Consider the following 10,100-nt stretch of genomic DNA (forward strand, 5'->3'; position numbering starts at 1 on the left):
TGCGCAATGTCTGCAATCACAGCTATGCTCTTTCATCGACGGCCACTTTGAGTCGCATCTGCACGAGATGATCCGAGAACACGGGTGGCTCCCACCGAGCGTTGCCTGACAAGACTGATCTAGCGCACGCAATTCATCTGTGCATATGCATCTGTACCGAGGACAGGCTTCTCTCGGCGCGTCAAGCAACGTAGACATGACCTTGCTTTCAACGTCAGCGTTCCCCCTGCAGACACACACTCATTAGACAGCAAGGCAAACAATGGGCCTACTCAAGAGACCGTCACTGACTTCTCTCGTCCTTCGCAAGTCCCAAGGGAGTACATCCGAGCTGTTCGGATTGTCCGTGCCTTCACAGCAGATTTCAACATCGTCACATGACATAGCAGTCAATTCTGCGACTCCTGCTCCACACACTCCGCCAAGCTACGTCGGTGGTCGTGCAGTCAATGAGGGCACAGCGTCAGCAGACTCCGGCCCGAACCTCGACGAGCACTTCGCGTCGCCGCCCACTTCGATCCTCCGCACCAGCACAAACTTTGCTAGTCCAGTCTTTGTTCCAAAGAGCTTCAGCCTACCGATCAATCTCAGCTCTCTCGCACAGCTGAACGACGATGGAGAGCCCTTTTCTGGGCCAGGTGAGTCGGATCAAGCCACGCCTCGGCTCGAGGCTGCTACGCCAAAGATCACACTTGAGCCCGACGCTCACGACGTTTCTCAATCAGGTGATGTCGCCACGTCTGGGTGCAATGCTGCCGAGCATCAGATCACGGATACGCTGCCGGTTGGCCAGCGGGTTGGATTGGGTTTGCTGCTGCCGCCCCATATTGCTCATCGTATCCAAGGCGGTTCTCTGTCGCCTGCACCGTCGATTCTCCCTGGTCGCATCTCGGCTTCTTCGGATGACGTCGAAGACCACGAAACTACTGTCACTGGCGATCCGACGAGCCACATCCGCTGGTTGGCCAATCTCGCTGCAACTCGAGCCTCACCGACAGGCGAAGTACATCTGTCCGGACAGCAGGCCCAGAACACGACCTCACTCCTTGACGATGGCGCGGGCGCATCTGTCACGCGCTCACTCTCTGTCGGCGGCTCACTCTCGACGCACCAGACGTCTGCGGATCTAGAGCAGCTCGTTGACTTTGAACCTGCCAAGGTATGTGTGAGCCGTGCATCAAGGTGGCAGCTCATGTTGTTATCCAGATTGCTATCCTTCATGCAAGACGTTCGCCGGAAATCCACTCTCTGCAGGCCAGTCATCACGGCAGCACCACTTCGCTCTCGAGTCACGGCACTTCTACGTCTTACGAGTTCTTCCGCACGCACCAGACGCAGGACAACGATCACGACGCACTCGTTCGCTACGAGGCCACACGCAGCGATGACCCCGGATGCACACTCATCGGTGGCCGTCTCATCAATATTGATGGCAAGCCGAAATGCCCACGATCACCTCCCGCCTCAACGTCACCGGGGCCTCACGCACCGGACGACGTTAACACTCAAGGTCACGTCGCTCGTGCCTCAGACAGCTCGTTTGCCGCCGGACAAGCCCGAGCCGTCTATCATCTGGATACCTCGTTGCTTGCTTCACCTTTCAATCCACCTCGCTTTGGTCGTGGCGAGGTCAGCCAGGCGGCCAAAGAGATGCCAGTGCGCGCATGGCGCGACGAGCGGCCAGTCACGAAGGAGGAATGGACTGCTGAGCGTACGTTCCAAGAGCGTCGTCTCGAGTCCGAACGCGTAGCCCGCGCTCAGCGCATCACGAGGCTCACTTCTCCACCTACGCATCGTCGCAACGCTACAGGTGGCTCTGACGCGCATCGACTGCTCGGCAGCTCAGGTGCAGGTCAATCACTCGATGCTCACAGAGGACCAGAACCTGCATTGGCCGTTCAGGACAATGCTACCTTGCATAGCGCCACCGTAGCCAATCCTCATCTCACTCGTTCGGCATCGATGTTCGCCAGATCAATCAACCTCACGCGCAAGGCTGCCAAGCGACTCAGCCTGACTGCATCGCCTGATCGAATCCTGTGATACGTCCGAATGATCTCGTTACCTCCATTTCTTGTCACGCGATGTACTTGTCACGCGATGTACTGAAATGTCCATGCATTATCAGCCGCGAGCAACAGCTAACGACGGCGAAGTGCGATAAGAAAGTCGACGAGTGAAGTCGGTGGGCTCAAGAAAGTGCGAACTCGTTGGTTTCCCCCATATTGGCCCTTTGCGTGCAGAGGTCGTAATCGATGCGCGTTGGCTAGCGCCAGTGTACAGTATGCTGATGATGTCATGAGTTTTTGCTTCGGTTTTAATACGTTCTGCTCGAGCAAAAGTTAGCATTGATTTGTGTTGCAGGCCACATCAGACTTACGGTGTGGCGAAGCCCACTCTCGAATTTGAGACATCAAAGACGGTATAAGCAGACCGCATGAAAGCTGCGCCCAGGATCCAGGTATCAAGCGATGCGCTGCCGACAATGGAGCCAACACATTTGCCGTTGATGGTGGCAAATTGCATGTCGCTCTCCGCGACTGTTATCGCGGCGCCGACCGCAAATTGGAAGCTTGCTGCTACCTTTGTAGAGCATGGGTACGAGTAGTAGCCGGCTGCGCCTGCTACCGGCGCCGATCCTGGTACGGCCGCCCAGAATGCGCGCGCTTGATCGGCGGGAGCAAGGATGAGCGTCGTACCCGAGTCGATGACTGCCAGTACACTGTAGCTACCTCCGACCTTCTTCGCGCTGGTCGTGGCTGTGATCTTGGGTAGTCGTACAGTCCAGAAACCAGAATTGCCGGCAACGTTGACGTAGCTGATCGATCCAGAGAATTTAGAAGGATCCACGCCGCCGACAGTCATTGATGACTGCGTGCCTGACTTTGTCCGCCCGAGCGCCATTGCAAAAATGTTGCTGGATAGCTGATGGGCAGCGATAACGTTCTGCATCCACGGCACCATGTTGCCGGTCGATAGGGCTTCGAAGCCAAGGCCGAGCAGACCAACGCCGGGTCCGGAGCTAAAGTCACCATCGAGCGAAGAGACTGCGCCGAAGGCTTGCGCGCTGTGCGATATGCCTGCAACTGCGACCGCGTCTGACATCCATGTGCCGGTCGTGGAGGTGCCGTCATTGTATGCGATCGAGAAGGTCTTCTTCAGGGATGCGCCAGTCGACGATTTGGCTGCAGCATATTTGCTGCCGGATGGACAGCCGCTGCCGCAGGCGCTCGACATGACCCACAGATCAGCCGATCCTCTGTCAGCATAGCTGCATCAGCACGGTGCATTCACGAGCCAACGAAGACCTACGTGTCGAATTGAACGGTAAATAGCTGAGGCGGCGTGCCGATCTGAACAATGCCATAGTAGGACATGTCATAATTTGCCGATCCACCGACGACGTCCTGTAGCTGCATCACCGTGTTACTGCGCGTCTTGCTTGCAGTCACCGCGTGCGATGCCGACGAGCCCGAGCTTGTCTTCTTGGTACTAGACGCGGACGACTTCTTCGTAGCCGTCGTATCGCCCTTCTTGGTCGCTGATGCGCCTGCCTTGTTCGCCGCGATCACGGTAGCCTTGTGCTTGCTCGACTTGGACTTTTTCTGCGAGGTCTTGCGCTGTGTCTTTCGGTGTTTTGCTGACACTTTCCTCGCGACCACAGGCGATCGGTTTGACTTGTGTGAATGCTTGTGCGCGTGCGCCCTTGCTGCATGCTTTTTGTGTCGTCTGGCGGCGCGTTTATAGATAGACTGTTCGCTTTCATCGTCGTCGTCATCGGAGTCCTCGTCCGGATCATACGAGTCAGCATCACCATCATCCTCCTCGTCCTGCCGCTTCGACAAGCCGACAGACTTGAGTGCGCCCGAAATGCTATTTGCAGCATCGTGAATGAGCTTGCCAGCAGGTCCAGGAATCGAGCTATTGACATCGGGCAGATCGGATGCTTTGACTGCTCCGGACGGGCCTGCATTCGCTGCTTGCGAAAGGTTGGCCTTGTGAAGCGATCTGCTGACGGTCTCATTAGCCAGCGTGGTCACATTGCCCGCAGTGGGACTGGATGTGTTGTGAATACTGGTCGTGTTGATCGCGACCGTGTGATTGGCGTGATGGGTCGTGTTACTTGCGCTGGTCACATTGATCGCCGTGGTGTGATTGTTGGCAGCGCTCGACGTCGACGTAGTGTTGCTCGTTGTGCTCGAATTGCTCGGCATGGTAGAATTGGTGGGCAACGACGTATTGCTCGCAATGGTCGCATTGTTATTGGATTTGATCTGCGCCGTTGGAGGGGTCCAGGTGACGTTGAGGTGTTGCGTGCCGTTAGACCACGTCACAGTCTGATTGTATTTGCCAACACTTTCGCCGGAGGAGCTGATCAGCGTCCGGTTAGGGCCGACAGAGACCAATTCTTTGACTGCGTTGACGACGAGGCCAGACTGACTGAGCTCGGCCTTGCTGACTGATATGCTTTGCGCGGTCGCGTTGGTAACTTCTGGCGCACTGATGTTGCGGCCGTGCCACTTGCTTGCCATGACACCGCTCAGATTTGAGAGGGAAGCAGCATCGACGGCTGGCAAAATAACATCGCCATTGTTGTCCGTAAACGGATTGACAAAAGCATCTGAGCTTTGCCGAGCCAGGTTTTGGTGCAGCGGGATGACGAAAGGGCCACTGCCGGCCTGAGCAACGCCGACTAGAGCAGTGCAGATCAACAAAGCAACCCGGTTGCGGTTGACTTGCTTGCGCGAGGGCATATTGCGATGAGTGCTCGAGTGTGTCTGGATGCGGATGCAGAGGGTATAGGCGTATAGCAAAGGTCCAGCCTCGCTGTCGCTGTTGTGTCAAGACGGTTTGAAAAGAGTGTGGGTTGGTTCTCTGCCCTGTTCGAGGCGCATGCCAACGCAGGATCCAGGGGGTTGAGCAGATCAACAATGTGGATGGATTGTTGACAATGTGCAATAGGCAGATCGCAGAGCAGAAGCAAATGATGACATAGTCAGTGACGGTTGCTTGAGAAGTCGAGACATGCATACCTAAGCCTATGACCCTGCCAGAGTTCCTGCTGCGCCGACGCGATGGTACTGGTCGTGCAGTGTGATGTCAATGATGCGTGGCAGTACGAGACGAGCGGACAAAGGCGACTGCCCTAGTACCGTGTTTTGTTCGCCAAGCGGTGCGTGCGATGTCGAAAGCGAAGCAGCGCCTGGGGACCTTCGCGCCTCTACGTATGCAGTCTATTCAAAGCGGCGCACCGTGCCTTTTCGAGCGAAGAAGAGTGACGCGACGCGATCGAGCGACGCGATTTTGACTTCTCTTCCGATCATGTCGTCAAAAGAAAAAAAAGAAGGGACGCCGCACGCACGCACGCCCGCCCCCGCTATAAGATGCCGGTACTTCGCTTGCGAACGCCCCGAGGTGTTCACACGCTCGCCTTGGACGATGCTGCAACGCTCAAGGACTTGCTCGATGCGATACTGGAAAAGGCTGGTCTAGCACTTCCAGGCCTATCTGTCAGGTTCGGCTATCCTCCTCGAGCTCTAGCACTCGACGACGCTTCACGGCCCCTCAGCAGTCTGGGCATCGTGAATGGGGAGGCCCTGATTGTGTCGGGCGAATCTACGTCCGAGACAGCAGGAGCGCAAGTGCCGAGCTTGGCAGGCCCGGGACGAAGATCGCCAACTAGAGCGACATCTGCTGCGCTGCCTACCGTTCCGCCTGCTCGAGGTCGACCAGAAGCGCTGCCAGCGGGGAAATCTGACGAGAGGCGAGCGAAGCGCGTGCGGAAAGACATCGCAGCTTCCGTATATGTACCCGCACAGAGCGGCTGGCTTGTCTTACGCGTCGCACCGGATGATAATGCCTGCTTCTTCCATGCTCTGAACATGACTTTACGTCCCACTCAGCCGGGAGCAGCAAGCGAGCTGCGAGCGCTTGTAGCCAATACGATCATGGCAGATCCTGCCAAGTTTGACGAGGCCACTTTGGGATGTACCCGAGAAGAGTACGCGCGCAAGATAAGCCTGCCCAAAAGCTGGGGCGGCGCGATCGATGCCCTCGCCATCAGCGATGCTGTCAAAGTCGAGGTCGTGGCTGTCGATATCCAGACCGGACAAGTCAGTTTCCGCTGCTCTCGTGTGTGGCCTGGCTGATCCCAGGTAGATGCATCGATTCGGGGAAGATCGAGGGTACGAGCAAAGAATCATCCTCATCTATGGCGGCCTGCACTTTGACGCAGTGACATTCACACCCATCGAGCCGTCAACGGAGATTTCACGCTTCCCTTACGATCTCAGCTTTGACACGACAATGTTTGACTTGCGAGACGAATGGGTCTTGGCCGCTGCCGCCGAGCTGGCCAAGGACTTGCGCGACAAGAAGTACTTTACAGATGTAGCAAATTTCACTCTTCGATGCGGTCAATGCTTCACGGGTCTGGTAGGCGAGAAGGAGGCTCGTCAGCATGCTTCACAGACTGGACATAGTAGCTTTGAAGAGTATGATAAGTGATGCGTGTCTAGATGCATACATAGATACAACACGGTCCATGCTGGGTTACGACGGACGCCGCGGCTCGTCCTCGCCGTCTAGGCCATCCAGCGAGTCTCGTTCGGCACTCTCGTTGAGCAGCTGATCTTGATGGACGAAGGAGCCAAATTCTTCTTCACCCGGCTTGACATCGTCGTACGTCCGGCGCAGTGCGTTTTTAGAAGGCTGCCATGCTTTGTCGCCACCAGAGTGCTCATCGTCCGAGTCTGATAAGTCCCGAGAATCCCAGACAGTCTCTTCTGGCTCTGGTGTCTGTATGTATCCGTTGCTTTTGCCTGGCAGGAGCTGTCGATCTCTGACGTTTGCAGTCGTATTGCGCGCCGTCTCGCCGAGATAAGACATTGTCGACTTGACGCTGGTGAAAGCTTTGCGTGTGAGGGGTATCGCATCTTTGGGTATCCCGTCGGTTCTCAGCATTTCTTCCTCGTCGTCTTCGACTGTCGGCTTTAGCGTTGTTTCCGGCTTTTTGCTTGATAAGATGCCGACGCCGATGACGAGGACGAGCATGGAAAGCCAGATACACGTGAAGACCCAGACTTTGTAGACGCCCGTCTCGTTGAGGTAGATGAGACTGTTGATGAAGCCCGAGGCAGTATAGACGGCAAAGAAGATGGGCACCACGAGTGTACTGTCATATGCTTTCAGTCCTGCAAGCACACGCCCATCAGAAAGGTTCATCGTGCGTCGCTGATGGAGCAGCTTACCCTTATTGAGACAGTAGACTTGGACGACGGCAGTGACGAGTAATAAGACAGCGATGATGATGGTCAGGAAGCTGAACTGGCTGCCGTTGGTCGAGTTCATTGCATTGGTCACCAACTTGACACTTTCGGATGGGTGGCTCTGATCAGCGAGGTCCATTGAGCAGGGAGGAAAGACGTACGTGGATTTGGCAAAGACGAGAGACTGACCGGCGAGCAGTCCTCCGGAGACTGCCCACATGCTCCCTGCGAGCTTCTTGACGATGACATCTGAGCGCGACTGGCTCCATCTGATTCCTTTGCGAGTGAGCGTACTGCGCAAATGTGTCTGTCGTTGATGGAGTGTAGCTACTAGACTGGTATCCGGTACCGAAGCTCTCGCTCTCGCCGCTGCTTGCATGGCGGCTATCGCACGGTCATCCCCATCTGTCTCGAGCTCATGCTTATCACCAATCTCTTCCCTCTCGTGGAGCACGTCGTCTGTGATGCCTGCTGCCCAGAAGAGCACGATCGTGATCGCTTCGAGGCAGACAAGATAGACAAGCCAGGACGGTCTCGCCCAGAGCGCCTTGAGACTATCGAGATCGAGGTTCGCCTCTGGGTCCTCGCTCGTCTTGCGTATGTTGCCAAAGGCGACGACGCCGACGACACCGACGACGATGGTGACCGTGCCGATGATGTCGAGTTTGGTGATTTTGGTGCCTACGAGGATGGAAGCAAAGATGAAGTTGAAGATGAGCGAGGCAGAACCCAGAGGGGCGACATATTCCGCTCGGAGGTAGGCGAGAGCGAGCGTACTCCCCACGAGCTGCGAGAGGATGTAGGCTATCAGTCCACACCACCAGAGCGGCCTTTGCCAGTCCGGCCTCCGTTTGTCTCTCGGTAGCATGTCATTGCGGACGTGGTCGAGCTTGGTGAGGTTCAGGCCTGCGGCGTTGAGCACAGAGGCGCCGAGTGTGATAGCGAGTCCGATGAAGAAGTCGGCTGCAGAGTATTGGTTGAGGACGCTGTCGTTGCCCAAGCCAAGCAGGCCGCCCAGACTAGGATCCCCGTCTGGGGTGGTGGTGTCATTGAGCGATGCAGCAGGCTGATCCGGGTCTATGATCGAAGTGGCATTGCTTCCGGGTAAGGTGCTATTGGAGGCAGTGCTGTTGACGGGCATACTCGCATTGAAGGGATCTGCCGAGCCCCAGATATCGAATGTTGACATGGTGGGCCAATTTGTTGTCTCTCTTGAGCTCTTCCTCCGTCGTCGGCCTCACTTAGGCACCCTCCTCGTGTGCCGGACCAACGGCCAATGCCCCGACGCTCTGCAGTGCTATCAATGGAAGGACCAAGACCGTCTCACCGCCGGGCAGATGCCATGCCGAATCACCTCGTCGCCGGCGTGTCAAGTCAGTTTGTGCATGTCAATAGGCGCGTCCACTGCCGGCATTTATTGCTGACACGTGTCGATTGCCATATAGACTGACACGTCATCGTTGTCAGGTAAAATAGCAAAGCGCGATTGCTAGTCAAACTAGCGGCCAGCGACCCCCTTTGCCAATCTTTTTCTGATCAGTACAATGCAGATGCAGGCAGATGACTTCGCATGACTTTCCATAGCTTGGCCCTTACCCTTGCTGCGACTGACAATAACGGATATGCGCAGCAGCTTCTTCATACTTACGACGAAGGGAATTCTGATGCGAGCGCCTCGCCGACTGCTGTGTCACATTCCGCTGACTCTGACTGATCAACTGAAAACGTCTGATCTCAAAACAATCGTCTGAAGCAGATATCCTGCCCGTCCGTGTCTGGCTCTGTCAGCCGCAAAACGCGTATCTGCCTCAGATCGCGAGCTGACTGCTGCTGGAAGAGCCTGCCGGCAAGCCAAATCAGACTCGTGNAGATCGTGACTTGTGTCTCGTGACGAGGCTGTTGCGAGCAACGATCCCAGCAGGCTGCATGACCGTCGAAGAATCCGACGAAGAGCTTCTGGTCGTAGCATCGCCGAGTGAGCAGCTTTCGATGAGTCTGGCAGCAGGACAAGCTGAACCATGCAGAATGCAGAGAACTAGAAAGCACCATCTCAGCATGCCTGGAGCTATGCGCCGAGAACAGTGACGGCGCCAGCAGCTCATCACACTGATATTGCCTTGCCGCGGACAGCCCAGAGCCGGTCTTCAAAGCTTGCACGGGCGCTCGCAGCCGAGCGGAAGCCTCGTAACCTCACGGAGCGACGTGACAAGCGTGCGTCGCTTGCCCTNCTCTTCCTCCTGCAGTGTGCTCAACGCGATACAATCCAGCCGCATCCTCGTTCTTGGCTGCATCTATAAAGGCGCATGCTCATTNACAGCATCAGGAAATCNGANGCANTGCACCTCGTCCGACGTCTTCTGGCAAATCGGCNGCGAGGAGGCTTCCGCGTATACCTCAGGCAGACGAGCAGCCTCATGCGAGCACGTGGCGTGTCACGCACACAGACCGTCTGCCGTCTTAGTCATGCTCGCCTGTATCAGCACGTCTGCGCGATGACGGATCAACAGTTTTCACAGATCTCGAGCCGTGTCCTATACCTCATACGCAGCGTCCAGACGATTCCAGACGGTTAAGACTACCAGCAGATTGAGCCCGAATCTGGAACCAGACTGCGGGACCGCATACTCGCCCATGCAGAGCTCGAGGAGCGTCTCCAAGACCGGTTCTACTCCTCCTACGGCGGATCTACTCGATGGCGCGTGAAGCGCCCGGCCGTGCCGGCTATCTCGATCNGCCCATCGAAGGCGATTGGATTGTCATCGGCATGCTGTGAGAAAAGAATCCAGTTAGATTGACGGGTCAGATCGGCGATACAAAACAGCCAGCACAGAA

At 56.2% G+C, this 10,100-nt stretch overlaps 4 protein-coding genes across 4 annotated transcripts; 2 read left to right on the top strand and 2 right to left on the bottom strand.

Moving 5' to 3' along the window:
• Positions 1-262: 262 nt before the first annotated feature.
• On the top strand, positions 263-2,043 carry L969DRAFT_97272 (uncharacterized protein; the record flags this gene model as incomplete). Its single annotated transcript, XM_014709613.1, has 2 exons — positions 263-1,159; positions 1,207-2,043. 2 exons carry the CDS (start codon positions 263-265, stop codon positions 2,041-2,043), a joined length of 1,734 nt encoding a protein of 577 aa, XP_014565099.1.
• L969DRAFT_90876 (uncharacterized protein) lies at positions 1,875-5,123 on the bottom strand. Its single transcript, XM_014709614.1, has 4 exons — positions 5,034-5,123; positions 3,313-4,880; positions 2,381-3,259; positions 1,875-2,327 (listed from the first exon to the last, which is right to left on the bottom strand). The coding sequence occupies exons 2-4, from the start codon at positions 4,752-4,754 to the stop codon at positions 2,318-2,320; spliced, it is 2,331 nt and encodes a 776-aa protein (XP_014565100.1). The 5' UTR covers positions 4,755-4,880; positions 5,034-5,123; the 3' UTR covers positions 1,875-2,317.
• Positions 5,124-5,384: 261 nt separating this feature from the next.
• On the top strand, positions 5,385-6,507 carry L969DRAFT_80024 (uncharacterized protein; the record flags this gene model as incomplete). Its single annotated transcript, XM_014709615.1, has 2 exons — positions 5,385-6,113; positions 6,160-6,507. The coding sequence occupies 2 exons, from the start codon at positions 5,385-5,387 to the stop codon at positions 6,505-6,507; spliced, it is 1,077 nt and encodes a 358-aa protein (XP_014565101.1).
• Positions 6,508-6,552: 45 nt separating this feature from the next.
• L969DRAFT_97276 (uncharacterized protein) lies at positions 6,553-8,457 on the bottom strand (the record flags this gene model as incomplete). Its single annotated transcript, XM_014709616.1, has 3 exons — positions 6,553-7,193; positions 7,251-7,372; positions 7,430-8,457. The coding sequence occupies 3 exons, from the start codon at positions 8,455-8,457 to the stop codon at positions 6,553-6,555; spliced, it is 1,791 nt and encodes a 596-aa protein (XP_014565102.1).
• Positions 8,458-10,100: the final 1,643 nt, after the last annotated feature.

Source organism: Mixia osmundae, assembly GCF_000708205.1.
Source record: "Mixia osmundae IAM 14324 unplaced genomic scaffold scaffold_14, whole genome shotgun sequence".
NCBI lineage: Eukaryota > Fungi > Basidiomycota > Mixiomycetes > Mixiales > Mixiaceae > Mixia > Mixia osmundae.

Bases quoted from the DNA above. Each gene is read 5' to 3' on its own strand.
- L969DRAFT_90876 (XM_014709614.1), bottom strand. From the start codon at position 4,754: ATGCCCTCGCGCAAGCAAGTCAACCGCAACCGGGTTGCTTTGTTGATC. The intron at 3,260-3,312 runs GTAGGTCTTCGT...CTATGCTGACAG, and splicing joins TTTACCGTTCAATTCGACAC to AGGATCGGCTGATCTGTGGG.